This window comes from Macrobrachium rosenbergii, chromosome 11, assembly GCF_040412425.1.
Source record: "Macrobrachium rosenbergii isolate ZJJX-2024 chromosome 11, ASM4041242v1, whole genome shotgun sequence".
NCBI lineage: Eukaryota > Metazoa > Arthropoda > Malacostraca > Decapoda > Palaemonidae > Macrobrachium > Macrobrachium rosenbergii.
This window is the reverse complement of record NC_089751.1, coordinates 6,522,135-6,540,418: the sequence shown is the minus strand read 5'-3', so window position 1 is coordinate 6,540,418 and position 18,284 is coordinate 6,522,135. Positions and strand designations below refer to the sequence as shown.

Sequence of the window (18,284 nt, the reverse complement as noted above, 5' to 3'; positions counted from 1 at the left end):
GGGGCTGGTCTAGCGACAAAAACTGGCAATTTTCGGCGCCGATAATTGGGTATTGGCACCAATACATACCTAACAGAGGTGCCAATAACCAAAAATTGGCGCTTTTGGGTGCCGAAAATCGCTGAAAATGGCCGATTTTTGGTTAGCAGCGATTTTCGGGTATCATCACACCCTCAGAAACGGAACCCCGCCGATAACCGGGGACTGCCTGTATTCACTAATTACCGTTTTTATATATGACACTTACCAAGTAATTACATAGCTATAGTTTCTACTTTAAACAGCATCTTAAGAATTGAAGATTCGCAGTAGCGCTCTTTTGTTTTGGTGCAGGTAAGTGCCCCGCCCACCTTCGGGGAAGAGTAGGTACAATGTAGCTAAAGAGCTCAGTGCGTTTCTGTCGTTGATGACCAAACATCGGTCGTTCAGCAGCTGTTTTGTTAATTCAGGAGTAATTTCACCAGATGGTTTGGTTGTGTATTGATGGATTTGATGAAGTATTCTTTCATTTGGCAGTATCCGAGTTATATTTTCATAGCTTAGCTGGGCCTTTTTTTCAATTTTTTTGACTATTATGTCAAACACGAGCGAGACCAGTAAGCGGTATTGCAGCAAAGGCTGTAATACTAGGTTGACTTCATTTAAATTCTGTTTGTTTTCACTGCCTTGGATAAGTATGTTCCCCCAACTTTACTTGTGAGGAATGTAAGGATTGGGATGTAAGTGAATGGAAAGTGTTGACCAATCATTTGGATAAATTAGAGAAAGCTAGGCCTGGGAAAGTGGCTGCTGGAGCCGAGGCTAGAGCTGCTGTGTCCTCTACCCCTAAACCGGCTTTTTCTACACCTTTGACTTCTCGTTCCCCGATTCCTACTTCTCTCGCTTTCCCTACAACTCCGTTACCTGGCTCCCTCCCTCTGAACCTAGTGCCATCTCCAGTCTTGAAGCTCAGATGGATAAGAAATTTGACACTTTAGTAAGTGCTGTTGATTGATTGATTATGAAATTTAGGTCTTGAAGACCAAGCACCGGAACCCATCAGGATTATTCAGTTCCGTAATGAAGGTGAAATATATAAATTAATGATATGATTGGTAGTGAATATGTGAATGATGACATACTAGTAAAATTCAGTGTTAAAATATGAACGTAAAAAATGAAGAATGATATTGGATAGAACCAAAAAAAAAATAAATATAAAGCTTTTATATTCAAAATATATACTTAGTATTTAAAATAAATATGATTAAAATCTTTATTAAATATACCAAGATCATATCTCATCAAAATAACCAGATTCTTTCAGATAACCGATAAGGTTATCTGCCCCAAAGTCATCATTTAAAATTTCTAAAATATTCTTCCCAGTTAGTAAGTATTTTGCCCTAGGGCAAAATACTAATGGATAGCTGACCACCACAGTGAGCACAAACTGTGGCATTGGCTCCCTCTAAAATATAGCTATGAGTGAAGCAAGTATGGCCAATCTCTCTCTCTCTCTCTCTCTCTCTCTCTCTCTCTCTCTCTCTCTCTCTCTCTCTCTCTCTCTCTCTCTCTCTCTCTCTCTCTCTCTCTCTCTCTCTCTCTCGTACTTATATATTTTTAAGGGTAAAATGTTTAAGATGACTTTGAAATTATGTTAATAATATCATTTCACAGATTAATGACAACTTACTGTAGTAAATAAATTTTTTTTATCATAAATGTATTTGTACGTAATGACGAAAATACTAACATGATGTTATTAACAAACCTAGCATTCTGTTTGTAGGTATGAACGTGTCCAGTTGACCTAAACTACCCGTGTATTTTAGATATGCTCTATACAGACATTGTATGAATTGAAAATTATTTGCTTGAAGATAAACTCTGGCATTAGTAGAGAAGGTGATGGGAGGCTGAGGACTGGTCATCAGTCTCTTTCCCCCGAACAGTTTTGTCAAATCCTTCTCAGTCACCTTTCATCTTTGGAGAAACTTGTGCCTCTAGGGAGTATCCACATGCTTTCATGTCAGTGGTGCCTAAAGCAATGCTGGCCATCCACCATCAATTCTTCGACACTGCTCTGTTTAATTGTGAAGTGAGGAAAGATCTTTCTTGGTAGGTAGATGGTGGGAACCTGCTTGTGGGAGTTCCAATAAATTTTCCCCTCCCCCAGTGAGTTGCTCCTGTTTTCAAACACATTGAAAGTGAGTTAGGGCACATGTTTGAGTGGAATGTTCACCTCAAGTTTGTGGACTTGGGAGATTCTCACCCATGCATCAGTGTTCTCGAGAGGGACACAGCATACCTGACACTGCAGGCATTCTGAAATTAGCTGCTTGGACACTCATTTATACTTTGAACAGTCTTGCTTACCTTGCAACCTTGACCTTTGGAGTGGGATGTAACTTTCATCTGTAGTTTCCTCCAGGTGCCTTTTAAGCTCTTGAGTAAGACTATAGACAGACACATTATGGTCAAGGCTGTTTTCTTGCTAGCCTTAGTATCAGTAAAAAGGGTAAGCAAATTGCACAGTCTCTCCTACTAAGTGTAGCATTTGGATGGATGGGGATTCTCTTGTGTTATTCATTCCTTAGTTCATAGCAAAAAACTCAGAACCCATCTGGTCCTGATGAGACACCCAAAAATTGAAATATTCTGATGCATTAAAAATTACACTTTATGTGGAACACCGTCTGCTCAGTCTGATTCATTTGGAACACCATTTGCTCAGTCCTTTTGATTAAAGTACTTCTAGTTTGCCCAGGTAGTGAAAATGTACAACATAATATTTGAGAGATCGTTTCAGCAGTAGAAGGTCTCAACTAGTGTAGTCTCTTCACTTTGTTTAAAGGTCAATTGGTGCTCAGGACTTCCATGCCTATTTTTCAGTGTTAATGCATAAGTAGAATAAGAGGTTTATATTCATGGAACATATTAGTTATTTTAGTTATTTGGTTATTCCTCGTATTGCCCAGAGGTTTGAGCTAACCATTGTACTGTGTGTTTTGTGAAGTTCTTCAAGTTTTTTGCAAATATAATGGCACAATAACTTTTCCAGGACAGTATGTATTGCATTTAAATTTTATTGCTCTAACCACCTGTACAGTGGAATCAATTTTTTATTTTAAAACGTAACACTGATATTGAAGACAAACTCTGTAGATTTGTTGTGCATGTTAGGTCTCATATAATACTTAATATATATATAATGCTTAGAAATATATTAATTATCAAGAGAATGTTTCATTTTATGACTAATTTTGTGTTTGATAGAGGTAAAAAAACCTGGGTTTGGGCAAAACATTAGAATTATTTAGATAATATATATCAAATAAATAGGCTAACCTTGATGGCCCATGCACTGGGAAATTTTTAGGTCTACCTTCATGGTTTTTATTTCTTTGATGATGAGCTTTCACCTTGCGCATGTTATGGGAATTAGTATCTTTTCTCAATATTATCATGATAATCTGTTTTTGTAAATATTCATCCAAGCAAATACCATAGTTCTACAGGATATTATAAGCCAGCACTAGATTGACTTGAGAGAAATACAGATAAGGCCAGTATGATAGATACAGCAGGAGCAGCTTTCTCTAGGTAGTTGAGGCTTTGCTCTTTATTATTAGTTGCTTTACCTACCTCCCTTGGGAAAGTATGGTAAAGAGATTACAGGTGCAATACAGAATGCAATGTAGCTTAGGCAAAAGAGACTGCAAAGAAACTTTAGTATCATCTACAGCTTGCTTCATAAGGCACACTGTAAACCATATGTCCGTACTGGCATTGTCTTTACCATACCATTCTCTTATATAGGAATGAATTGCCAAGTTTTCTTGAGCTGGAATTTAGTGAAAGACTGCAGGAGGCAAATATTCGATAGTCTGATACAGTCTGTAATACTTTGCTGACATGAATCATAGTATGGCAGTGAAACTATAATGAAAATATATTCTCAGTTTGATGTTAACTGATAAATCCATAGATTGCAATGGTATTTAAGAACCAGTCCTCTCAAAAAATCCAGTGCAACTGATGACAAGTGGCTCATATTGCATTGATGAGTATTTTATGAACAAATTGGAAATATAAAATCTTCTGAAGTCAAGGTGTTCTCACATTAACTTATCACAGTAAATGGTACTGAAGCTTCTGAGTGTCATAGTAAATGGTATAGGAAGTGCTAAGATCAGTGGCAGCAGAATACATGTTCATCTTCATTATTTGAAGTGTTTAGTTTGGTATAATATATACCTAGTTGTGGAGAGAATTCATATAAATGGAGTTACAGCTGAGGTGATATACTTTTATGTCTGTTTGATTTGTGTTGTGTATCTCAAAGTTTACAATTGATGAATTGATTCCACTGTATCCAACCCTTATTTCATAAAGATTGCAGAATGGACCATTTATAAAGACAGAGTTGGTGTTGCCTACAGTTGTGATATTTATAAAAAAAAAAAGTGTGCTCTTTTTTTATAGTTTGTCTAAGCATGGGGCAGTGAGGTATTTGTGCTGTAAAGGGCCCATAATTAAGATACAGTAATTGCTATTATTAAGATACAGTACAGTAATGGTGATAAATTCGTTGTAAACTTGTACATTTTTTTGGTGCATAGGTAGAAAAGTTAAACTGTTTCAGCATAAAGAATTACAGTATTCAGTATTCATGTCCTAAATATGCAGTTGGTATATGCAGTGGCTGTTCTGTCTTAATGGTCCTTTTAACCTTATCGAGTGTTGGTCTTTCATTGGCCCTAGTGGTATTAGACATTCTGTGCAAAATTATCATATAAGCTAGTAATGAGAGCTAGTAATGAGTGTCAGATTCTGTATGTGATATGACTAACCATCCATTTTTTTATGTGCATTTATCTAATATTATAGTATACTGTATTTTACATCCAGTTGCAGTATTTTTAAAGTTTAATTGCTGCTGCTTACTTTCATGCTTGTTGTGCAGCTACTGTCTTTAAATTTATTCATAGCTAGTGGACCAGTTCCTGGGGTGTTTTTGTCTGTAAGGTGAGGGAGTCTTGTACCCTTGTTTTTCAGTGGCTGCCAGCATATTTGTGGTGAAGAAAGTGTGGTCTCCATTTGAACGGGGCATGTTTTGTGATGATGAATCAATCCGCTACCCCTACTCTGATTATGAATCAGTGTCAGATACAGCCCTCTTGTTGTTTGGTGTGGCCATGCCAGTGGGCCTGGTAAGTTGGGAAGACATGCCATGCAACCACTACAGAGCATTGGGTATCATGTGACGGGTGATGGACATGACTGGATCTTACTGGCAAAGAGTGCTCAATTTGTATTTACTGAAATGAGTTGACTAGTGCATTACCTTTTGATTGGTATGCTCATTTATTTTTGAAATGTAGGAGATGGCCCTTGCTACATATCTAGGCTTCCAAATGGAATTGTAAAGTAAAAAATAAAATTCTCTCTCTCTCTCTCTAAAAGAAATTTATTTTCATGCCTGTGATTATTCTATGTCTTGTAATAATAATGAAAAATTGTACACATTTGTGACTTGGGTGGGAGCAGGAAGTTATATCTGAGGCTTGATATGTTTTAGTAAATTTGTCTTGCATGGTAAAGTTTCAGGGTATTGAGAATTTACAGGATTTATAATTTATATCAAGAACATGTGCATTCTAATACAGTAATTAGTAATATAAGGTAATGTACAGTACCCCACTGGTAGTTCAGCAGCATGAAAAGATCATGTTCTCTAACACTGATAAAGTAATCATAAACTGTGTAAACTAAACAGTTATGCATGCAATACATGGGATATCCGAAAAGATCGGAATGTTTGAAAGATTTATACAGATATGTCTACAATACATGCAGTTTGCAAAAAGATCAGAATTGTTTGTTAAAAAATGACAGGAAGAAATTTGAGATGACAGAGGATAATTGGAAGAGAGAAGAGATTGTTTGAGGTGCATGAAATTGAGATAAGATGCAAGCATGCAATAGGGGGATGATAAAGTTAAGAAGAAAGTTAGAAGAGAAAAGACAAATAGTGTTTTATTTATTTAAAAGTAAATGTGAATTACCAGATATGGAAATTGTTTATCATAACAATCAGTTGCCTTAAAAAGCTCATACCTCATAAATTCTTCTCCATACTCGGCTAACATCATTTTTTAAAATTTACATTTGTATGACAGCATTTGAAACATATTGTAAAACTGCTGCACAAGCTGAAATGTAAAGTGGGTTTGCCCACAGTATTAAAGATATCCCAGTCATGAATGTCGGTATTTATAGGGGGTCTTTGTCGGTGCTGAATTATGATTGGCTGCCAGGGGCGGGTTGTCTCGGGGGGAGTCTGTTCTCCTGTGTTGATGTTCAGGCTCATCTTGTGTGACAGCGGCATTGTTTTGCTGGGGAGAATTTCGATCCTCAGATGCAGAATTTTTATTCACTTACTCGCTATGGGGGTTGTTTGGTGCAGGTCTCCTGGTGGCTGTGCTGAGGAGAAAGGTGTCTGCATAATGCCGAGGGTTGGTTTCTCCTTCCCAATGTGCAATGCTTCCAGGAGGCGGTGGTCTGTAGTTCAGTAAGTTATTTCTATATTCGGGATTATGTCCTTTCTTGCGATTCTCTGGTTATGGACAGTCCTGGCATGGACCACCATGCGTTTCTCCAAGATGATTTCCCGCCATACCCAAGAGGGAGCCATCTTTAACCATGCCAGGACAGCCCATAACCAGAGAATCACAAGAAGAGACATAATCCCGATTATAAAAATACTTGACCGAACTACGGACCATGGCCGCCTGTGCTTCCTGGAAGCATTGCACACTGGGAAGGAGAAACCAACCTTCAACATTATGCAGAAAATCTTTCTCCTCCCCACGGCCACCAGGAGACCTGCAACAAGTGAACCCCATAGCAAGTGAGCGAATCAAAATTCTGCATCTGAGGATCAAAAATCTCCCCAGCTTTACAATGCTGCTTGCATGCAAGATGGGCCCTGAACATCAACACAGGAGAACAGGCTCCTTTGTGTAGCTGAACAGCAATTCTCTTGGAGGGTTGAGTCTTAGTCATACCAATATACTAAAGGCTGCGTCCATTCTTGGGGCACAATATTTGTAAATCACTCTTCTCCTCTTCTTGGAATTGTTGCTAGCAACGGGGCTTTTCCTCATGAGGTACTGGGCAGCTTTCCGATCCTTGTAGTAGATCAAAAGGTCATCTTTTATGTTTTATGTAGCCCCTGTAAAACAGTCTAATAGTCCTCTTATTCTTGGGGGGTGCATGGTTCTCCTTATGGTACCACATGTCGATGGCATTTCTTGTCACCCTGGCGACCTGACAGTAAAATATCTATTATCCACCAGGGTTTGGGCAACATGTTCAAACTCATTGGGAGTGGCATTCCAAGAACAGTGTGAGAGGGCACAACAAACATAGGCATTCAAGACCAGGGATTTTAATTTTTCTGGGTATTCACTACTGGCGTTGAGGTAAAGCCCAATGTTAGCTGGATTACAGTGGACCTGTGTGTGAAAGCCTTGAGAAATGCCATTGACAGGTGTTATCATGAGGAGAACCATGCACCCCATGAGAGTGAGAGGACCATTAGACTACAGTATTCTGCAGGGGGCTACATGAACACCAAACATAAGAAAGATGAGGCAGCCCTGAAGAACATCATCGGCACCCATTTAAAACCCACTGATGCAAACAAAAAAGTCGACCTTATGATCTACTACAGTACAAGGATTGGAAGTCTGGCCATTACTTCATGAGGAACAGCTTTGTCACTAGCAATGATCCCATGAAGAGGAGAGGAGTGGTTTACCAAATATCATGCCATGAGAATGGAAGCTGCCATTCATGCATTGGTATGACTACGACTTGACATTCCAAGAGGATTGCCTTTCACATACACAAAGGGGTGGGATACCAGCAACACATGAGGGGACTCGGCAGTGCCCCACCAATACCAGCAGATTGTAAGGAGCAAAAAGTTCCTGGATGGCGACAACCACCTTTGCTGCCTCCAGTACAAGGAGGTCCCCCTCCATCCTCCGATGGAAACTGTTGCTGAACGTAAACCAGGAGATCCTCCTTCTCCCTACCACCATCAGGAGAACAGCAAGGCACATCCCATGGATGACAATTCAGCTGCCTGCTGCTTCAGGCAGCACACCCTGTGACGGGAACTCTTGGGACCTGGTATCAGCCAATGAGCGCCTACATCAGTCAGCCAGACTCCCAGATGAGCCGCTCCACTACCAGCCAGTGGGTGGAGCCCTCCCAGCTTTGACAATTAATCAGATATTGCCAGAATTTTTATAAGCTCACTCTTGGTTATATATATGGCATAGTTTTACCCTTGGCTTCATTCGCCTTATGAAAAATGGTAGAAAGTCCTACTGAAACATCAAGGAATAAATGTGCTTCGGACAGCTGCTATATAATTAGCTTGCTTCTACAGAGAAACTTATTTAAGAGGTTGAAAAACTACAATACAAACTCATCAGCATCTGGACGACCATTCTTGTCAGCGAGTGATATTAATAGTAATAATTAATAATGATGATAATTATTAGTGTCTATTTTTTGGACTAGGTAATAAATACCTCCAGCCAGTATCATTGAAGCTGATATATTGTAGTAGTAGAAACCAAATGCATATGCATATCTTTATGTGCCAGTATTTTCAAATGCTATATTATTGTGATGGATCTAGAAAAATATTGAAGTGTCCCTTGTTAGCATAATTTTGCCAACAACATGGCAGTCTGAGATTGTACACTGCACGCATGAAGAAAGATGAATGAAAGAAAAAAGCTAAAAGAATGTGTGCATAAGCAATACAAGTTTTACGGTCGAGTCTCATACCTTCAGTCACTAGTAACATCAGTGCTGATATATTTCAATGTCATAAAATTCTGTCTCATAATAATAGTAATAATAATAATAATTATTATTATTATCATTATTATTATTATTATTATTGCTAGCTTGTTTGTTAAACAGCTGGTTGTATCGGTCAGCCGAGCAATGCTGGGTCTGGTCAGTTATTGGATAGATGACCACCAGGAAAAAGATGTTGACAGCACATAAACATTTTGAAAATCCTTGCGGCAGGCCATGGACAAAAATGGTAAGGTTAATAGTTTTTATTACTGTATTATTCATGTATATGCATTTTTTGGAACAACTAATATGAATTTGGTTAGAAACCTTTAACAAAATTAAATGTCCTAATGGAAAGGACAGAACAGATAAAGAAAAAAATAATTGATGTAAGTAACTTGAGCAGTCAGAAGTAAACAAATGTTTAAAGTAAGCAATAAGAGAAGTATGCTTCATTCAGTGTAGCCTCAGTAAGGGTAACTCTAATCCAAGACTTACAAAGACCAAAGTACAGAAGTTTAAGAAATTCTGATTGTATAGTTAACACTTGCTCAAGGCAGTTATTGGCAAGTTTAGTACAAGAGTTTTGCTGTTAAAGATAGCTGTGCAGATAGCTCTATGAGAATAGAGAAAAAATTTATAAGCTCATACAGTAGTTAGTTAGTTATAAATACAGTAGAATAGTACATGTACGGTACTGTATAGCCTAGCCTGGGGTTGTGTAAGTCACATCAAATGAGAACCTTGCATGAACTCATAGGTAGTCCTGCACATACAAACTGTCAACATGAAAACTTTCCAGGATACAAACTTCTGTGTCTGCGCAGTATGTGGGATATATAAAATTTATTTAATTTATTTCAAGGAAAGATTAAAGATATTTCTTTTCTTTGATAGCACAGTTGCTGTTCGTCCTCAAAGGACCAGTTTACCACATGCAAGAACCATCAATTTCCAGTGTATGTCTTTCTGAACCTGGACATTCACGCAATAGCAAGAGATGCATTTCTACAAGACTGGAATGATTGAAGGACAATATACCTTTTTCCTTCATTGTCTCAGATTTTGAAAGCTTTGAACAATCTACTAGCTTTCAATGGAACCACATGCTTAGTGGCCCTGAGTTAGCCAAACAGTAATTGGTTCCTTATTTCTTCAACAACAGATGAGAGACGAGATTCCATTGTTGTCCATTGTTCTATCCCAGACAGGAGGAGGGGGAAGTCCTGTACTCATCCTCCTTTCTGAGCCGTGACCTTCACATGTGGATTTTTAAATCTAGTCTACTGTAGAGGTTATCTGCCCAATATTGTTAGGTTACCTACTACAAAAATTACGGACTTCATCTGTCCAGCATACCAGTCTGTATGGAAAATGTGGTTAGATTACCCCCACACTGAGAACCCAGTTGAAATCTGTTGAAACAGTTGTACATTTGATTATCTTTTGTGGTCAAGTGCCTTGCTATTTCAGCAATCGTGGCATACAATCATTGATTCTAGTATAGAAATTCTTAATTCCGCTTTCCAGTCTTTTACACTGCTAAGGTCAGCACGCGCAAGGTTTCCTATTACCTAGTCCCTGAATAAGGTTCTTAGACTCCTGTCACCCCCTCAGTTCCAGACCCAGTGCAACTACTGTACAACTCATATGCTGCAAAAGGCAGCTGCAAAAGGCAGCCTTCTTGACTGCTTTGGCATCAGGAGCTCGGATTAGCTTACTGGGCTCTATTAGATGAGGACAGCATTTCACCACTCATACACCTAGCTGTCATTTACTGTTGTCTCCTGGCCTATCATTCCTGGCCAAAAATGAGGACTTTTTTTAAAGGGAAAATTCCCTTTTCTGATAAAGGAACTACGTATTTCATAAAAAAAATTTGATGCACAGTTCTACTACTTAAGGTTTACCTAGATGTTACAGCAAGCATCCCAGATGGTCCTATTTTTCTGACGTCTTAGCACAGACAATTATTTTAGTGGCCTTCATTAAGGTGACCCTCACTCCTTTCCTAAGTCACATGACATCCAAAAGTTGAGTACAGGCAGTCCCCGGTTATCGGCGATCCGGTTTTTCAGTGCTTGTTTAGTGACGAAAATTGACAATTTTTGGCGCGATATGAGTCAAATCATGATAATCTCATATTGGCGGCAATGCATACCTAACAGAGGCACCAATAACCAAAAACCGGGGCTTATCGGCGCTGATAAGTGCCAAAAATCACCAATTTCCGGTTATCGACAATATTTGCTTATCATCACACCATTGGAACAGAACCCCCACTGATAACCGTGGACTGCCTGTACCTACATCAATAACTTTCTTCAGGAATATTACCTTCGGAGAATTCTTCGAGTGTACGTAGTGGTTATTAGCTGGTGAGGGCACGATAATCCTGCAGCCTGACCCAACATAGTTAGGCAAGTCACTAGAACCACGAGATAATACATTTACTGTATAGATTTGTGTGTTTCCTGTTCTGTACTGACAGACCGTAATGGGTATCCAGAATAAAGAACAGTTGATAACCTGTGACTTTACCATCAATCAGAAATTCCTGAAACACCATTGCATTGAGAATGGTGGTCATGCTGAGATAATGCTGGGGAAGGTGCAATAATCCCGCAGCCATACCTGACATAATTAGGTAAGTCACCTTCGAACCACAGAGTAATACATATAGACAGTCCCCAGTTATCGGAGGGGGTTCCATTCTGATGGTGTGATGATAACGAAAAATCAGCAATTTTGGGGCCTTTTTTTGACGATTTTCAGGACTTATTGGCGCCTCATTTAGGTATGTATTGGCGCCGATAAGCGGAAATTGCCGATTTTCATCATTGGACAAGCACGTAAAACCAAATCACCGATAACCGAGCACGCCAATAACCAGGGATTGCCTGTACATTGGTTCGTGTGTTGTTTGCTGTTCTTTATTGCCAAACCCTATGGGTTAATAACCTGTGACAATACCTCGGACCAAAAATTAATCTGGGTTGTTGGGATATGTTTATTAGAAACAAAGCCATTTTGTCGCCTGTCAATTTCTTTTGTAAGCTTCTTTGAGGACAAACAGTAGCTATGCTATCAAAAAACAGGTTTTGACATAGGAAAAACCTATTTTTGTTACCAGCTGTGAGCAAAGCAGCCCTTTGCTCACAGTAAATAGATTTTTCTCAGTCAAAACCTGTTTTATAAACTATTTACGTAAAAAGACCAAATTGTCTCGCTATAAAAACTTATTACTACACAATGCTATTTGCCGTAGGCTGACTACAGTGCTGGATGTCTAGGCCAACTTCACACAGTACCTTAGAAACAAACTTATCTTACAAATCAGCTTTTGGAACAGAACTCATTTGTATGTACATATATATAAATGTAAACAAGGGAAAGGAGAATGAAGCAAGATAGTAAATTTATTAACACACTATCAGTCAAGTACAGCATACACAAAATAAAGCTGTCGAGGTAGTCATGAGTAAACACAAACCAAGATTTATGACCCAGTAGTCGGTTACAGTCCTTTTTCAAGTGCTTAGCCTTCCCCACCAAATGTATTCATCTTATCTTTTCAGCTTTTTATATAAAAAAATAAAAAAAGAACATGCATAAGTAGGGATCAGGATGGACTACACTGCTGTATACACAATGCAACCCAGTTCAGGTCCACATGAATTCTTGATTGCTGTGGCTGCTTTACTTTGTGTATGCTGTCGTACTTAACTGTAGTGTGTTTTGCATTAAAGATAAAATCTTGTTTCTTTCTTCCTCTATTATTTCTTCTCTATTACATTTATCTACAAAATGTATTGGAAAAGTGTCATAATTAAAATTATTTATCCAAATACTATCCAGTACTCTATTAAGCATACATTCTGTGCTATATGTTTTTGGGCCAACTTTTCTATGCAGATGTTTCTAAAAATTCTTGCCTTCAGGAGACAGTAGTTGCAGCATTATAATGGGCCAAAGATTTAGGAAGTAGTGGTGTAGCCAAGTATGGATTATATGGATATGTGAACAATATATCAAGAATTGATTCATCACCACTTTGATGTTGTTAGGTATGGCGCAAAAACTTTTCTCTTTCAGACCACAAATTATGTAAAGTGGTATTTTGAAGAAAATCTATTGGATGTTTAGAAATATATAGCAAGGTCACCTCCTACTTTTCATCCTCCCAGGTAAATGCATTCTTACCTGGTTATTACTATGGTAATTAGCTTTATTTTCAGCCTCTTAGTTTGCTGTATGTTTACTTATGTGTATGTGTGTTTAATCCTAATTTGTATGTACTGTATGTGTGCACATACATAAAAATTCACTATGTTTACTTAGGAACTGGATGCCTTTATTAATATGCATGCTTTTGGTGTTTGTACTGTAGTCACTTACGAGTTTCTTCAGTAGAACAAGCTTTGATTTATAGTATACATAGATTTAATATGGGTGATAATCATCTTGATCATTCTTTTTCTAGTTTTTTTTATTTTTCTTTCTTTTTGACTCATATGTCTTCCCAGCTTTACCAGATATAGGGAGTTCACAAATTAATAAGAAATGGCCTTGATCTATGTACCAATGTGTGTGCCCATGTAATAGGAGTACAGTACTGGATATTATATATTAATAATTGTATTGTTCCGTTTATAAGGTACCATTGCTTAATTTTAATACATATATTACATTTATAAAACATGCATTCTAAGGTAAACAAGATACTACATTGTACGTATCTTTGTAAGTGTGAATTACGTTTATTTACCATAGAGTATAGTAATTGTACTGTTTTAATTAATTTTATTGTTGTGTGGCCTCAAGTTCATACTATATATCAACTTTTTCAGTCCTGATAATTTATCCCAACTTTTTGTAGTTATTAGTTGAATGATAAATTCCACCATACTGTAGCCAATTATAAATCTGAAATCTAGTTGTAGTACATTTTATATGTAAATATATTAAGATCCCTAGATATCAGATAAGGGTAAGTCAGTAATCCATTTTATTTACAAGAACATTTTATTGGACCAGGTTATAATTAGGCTTTCAACTTATGTCATTTATTATTTTTCCTCACTTGACATCTTATAAATACTTACATTTGTTCATATTCAGGTGGTGAAATATTTCCTTTGCATGATAAAGGTTAATGAAATAAAATCATAATATGTACTGTAATCTTAGTACATGGCAGATTTGGATATTACGGATATTACAGAGACGACACTAAATACACACACAGTAATTTCTCGATTATCTGGATTAATAGAGCTAAGTCCTATTAGATAAGGGCAAGTAAAAAACTCCATGAGTATGAAACAGCAACTTCGTACCCTTACTCCCCTAACCTTGTCAACACTGCATAACCATGAACACTGAATATACTTGTAAACAACAACCATCATTGTAAACTGAAAACTTTTCCCCTATATTTGTAACAGAACATACTGTCTAAGTACACTGAAAAAAAAGCAAACCACCTTTTTCTCCTTCTCAAAAACAAGACGCAATTCAGTAGGTAGTAGACTATATGTGTTTATCCACAGCCTACCATGGTTGTATCAGCATTAATGTATTTTCATATAGCAACTTTCTTATTAGTTGTTACTGTATTGTATTACCCTATATAATCGTGTATCATGATATTTTAAGAAGGAAATTAATATATGATTTTAGAGGGTTGCACCATACACAAATTACAAAATATGTATGTGTGACCTATTGGCCTAGGCTGGATTTTGCATGTACAGTATCCATTTGCTTTGGTCAAAGTGAATCAGATATTTTACTTACAGAATCCACTTATACTGTAATATATTATAATTTTATATCATCATTGTCATACAAAAAAACTGATCATGCCTTATATGTATTTAAGTAGGCTAGGCTAATGTGTACATTCTGAAAATCAGCGGATTGAAGCTTACAGGTACTACCAAAATAATGATTAGAGTCATTTTTTTTGTTGTTGCTGAAAGAAGCAGATTATTACTGGGATTATTTTAGTTTTTGTAGGCTACAGAAGACAAATGTAAAACTAGTATACAAAGGTAAATTAGCATATATTAGATTAAAATTCCTCAGAATTGCAAATCACCTGTTATTCAATTTGTTTGTGTATGGCCATACTCAATGTTGTTTAAGCCAATGAAATTGGCTCTACAAGCATAGCCTAGTACAGTATAATCTATTGATAGTGAAATTTGCTCAGTAAGTAAAGACTAGTTTTATCTTTTGTACTTTATTTAGCAAGATGGGATTACAGAATATGTAGGAAAAGAGGTTAGTCGTATGTGTCTGGGCTATGGTAAAAGCCAGGGTTCTTTGCACGTCAGTGACTGGCTAGCTCTCGAACGGGGAATGACATCACACTAATAATCCTTACAAGTACCAGTATGGGTTTGACTCCGGTAATGTTGAGCTCCGTGCATGAACGATAACACCACAGATTTGAGTTCCTGGAGTTGTGAAGTATGCAGTTGATATCTGCAATAAAAGAAATATTAAGTTATATATCATTATGAAGATCTTGGATCATTTCGTCTGTGCATCCTTTTTTATTTATGCACACCCTAAATACACAGGCATCTTGGTTTTTTTTTTTTTTAAATTGGTTTTGTAAATTGGTTTTGGCCCACATAAGCAGTTCCAAATAGTCCACATTAGTTGATATGAAGCATAGACTTATGCAGCCAGTTCTGATATTAGGGTATTAATTCATCTTAATCTTGCATGTCAAATGTCAGTATCATTGTAAGATTAGGCCCACGTATTTTGAGGCAATGACAGGGCATAGACCTACACATCAAATGTGTATATTTTGAGACAATGACTGGGCATAGGCCTACAGGTTATTTTCTCATTGTAAATAGTTTTCTACCTGTATCTGTTAGAAATAGAGTAGCTTTTAATTAATACAGTAGTTGCAACTCCATGATATATAATTTATATGCATACAGTACAGTGGATTGTACACGTATAAACACGTGCATATACAGTATACGTGTCAATGGCCATAGTAATTGTAATGCCACTTATACCTTAGAGAATAAAAGTAAAACTTGTGGACATGTAGCTGATGGCACACAGACTGTTCAATAAATTATATAGAAAATGTTATTGTAAAAGGGCTAACATATTTACTATTGTGATGATTAGGTATAAGGCTGCCACAGCATTTCTATAAAAATGAAGACCGTGGTAGGAAGGCATCATAAGATACATAACGAAATAAGAAAAAAGTAAATGACAGCTGAAACAGACAAGTATGAGATGACCCAAGTTAGTCTGTGAGTAGCCCATGATTCATTCGATTTGGGGGCGTTCTTGTAGATTACCATGGTGGACAAAAAGATAAAGTGTCAGTAAATCAATCAATCAATCTCTCTCTCTCTCTCTCTCTCTCTCTCTCTCTCTCTCTCTCTCTCTCTCTCTCTCTCTCTCTCTCTCTCTGTTATTAGGAGAATATTCTGCCAAAGATTATAGTATTCATAAGAACTAGATTACTTTGAATTAAAACAAATCATTAATTTTATGAATAGGTCTACGTTTATTCTGCACTGTTAGGTCACCTTATGAAAAGTGTTTGAAGACACTACAAGAGCCAACCATAACAGCAACAACAAACAAGAGTAACCACAATAAAACGGCTGATTGTAAGGTAGGCCTATACAGTAATCCAAACATCATAAGCTGCATAAACCAACAAAAAGGCATTGTGCATTATAGGTCTGCGTCATTTTTTATGATCCTATTATTTCGAAAGGAGAAATGTAAAATGTCCTTAAGAAAATTGTCAGAAAATTATATCCAGTATGACTTACAGCCTATCATACTGTAACTTTAAGCTAAACATAGGCATATTCCACCCCATCCTCCCCTCAGAAAATTGTCAGAAAATTATATCCAGTATGACTTCCAGCCTATCATACTGTAACCAAAAAGCTAAACATAGGCATATTCCCATCCCATCCTCCCCCTCAGAAAATTGTCAGAAAATTATATCCAGTATGACTTACAGCCTATCATACTGTAACTTAAAGCTAAACATAGGCATATTCCCATCCCATCCTCCCCCTCAGAAAATTGTCAGAAAATTATATCCAGTATGACTTACAGCCTATCATACTGTAACTTTAAGCTAAACATAGGCATATTCCCACCCCATCCTCCCCCTCAGAAAATTGTCAGAAAATTATATCCAGTATGACTTCCAGCCTATCATCCCACTGTAATTGTCAGAAAAAAATGACTTAAACATAGGCATATTCCCATCCATCCCATCCTCCCCCCTCAGAAAATTGTCAGAAAAATTATATCCAGTATGATTTACAGGCATATTCCACCCCATCCTCCCCCCTCAGAAAATTATACTGCCTATCAACTGTAAAGCTAAACATAGGCATATTCCCATCCCATCCTCCCCTCAGAAAATTGTCAGAAAATTATATCAGTATGACTTACAGCCTATCATACTGTAACTTTAAGCTAAACATAGGCATATTCCACCCCATCCTCCCCTCAGAAAATTGTCAGAAAATTATATCCAGTATGACTTACAGCCTATCATACTGTAACTTTAAGCTAAACATAGGCATATTCCCACCCCATCCTTCCCCTTAGGTCGATGGAACTTTGCTGAATGAGTGTGAAGACTTAACTATTTTAGGTGTAACTTTTGACTCACATCTAATTTTTGAGAAACATCTAATGAAAGTTTCAGCAAATGCTGCACAAAAGTCAGGTATTGTTTGTAAGGCCTCATACATTTATAACAGTGATAAAATCAATGCAACCTGTTTTATGTCATTTGTGCTTCCTTTACTTGAATACTGTTCTCTGGTGTGGATGTCTGCTTCTGCCAGAGGTTTATCTCTTTTAGATAGAGTGAGCTATGACTTGGACCATCGATGGATGGTCTCTTGTTTGTCACTTTTTCATAACTTGTATTTCAACAGATTTTCACATTCACAATTGATCCCTGATCCCCTTTACCTGCCAAGAGCAACCAGATTCACCGGACAGCAGCACCAATATGCAGTAAATGTGCCTCGCTGTCAAACTTCGTAGTTCTAAAGGTCCTTTATCCCTCTTACCATTGAACTGTGGAACATCCTCTCAGAGGATGTTGTGCAGTTGGAACTTCAGAAGTTCAAGCAAAGATGCAATGCATTAATACCTATTACTATTATCCTTGCATTTTAATAGATTTTTATATATTTAGGAATTTATTAATATTATTTTTTCCTTTTTAATAAGTGGGATCTTTTACTCATGTATTTCTCTTTACCTCTTCTTACTTCTTCCCAATGAACACCACATTCTTTGGGCTTGTTCCATATGAATAGGTTTCATCTTCTGAATAATAATAATAATAGTACTAATAATATACATATATATATATATAT

At 37.2% G+C, this 18,284-nt stretch overlaps 1 protein-coding gene across 4 annotated transcripts in view; it reads left to right on the top strand.

Moving 5' to 3' along the window:
• wun (wunen) overlaps window positions 1–18,284 on the top strand; it is a 119,455-nt gene that overhangs the window by 19,589 nt on the left and 81,582 nt on the right. For 2 of the 4 annotated variants that reach the window (XM_067111119.1, XM_067111117.1), the window contains exon 2: window positions 5,041–5,195. The exons of the other annotated variants lie outside the window; for them this stretch is intronic. In XM_067111119.1, the coding sequence (XP_066967220.1) occupies window positions 5,041–5,195 (155 nt within the window). The remainder of the gene's footprint in view (window positions 1–5,040; window positions 5,196–18,284) is intronic. 4 annotated transcript variants of the gene reach the window in all.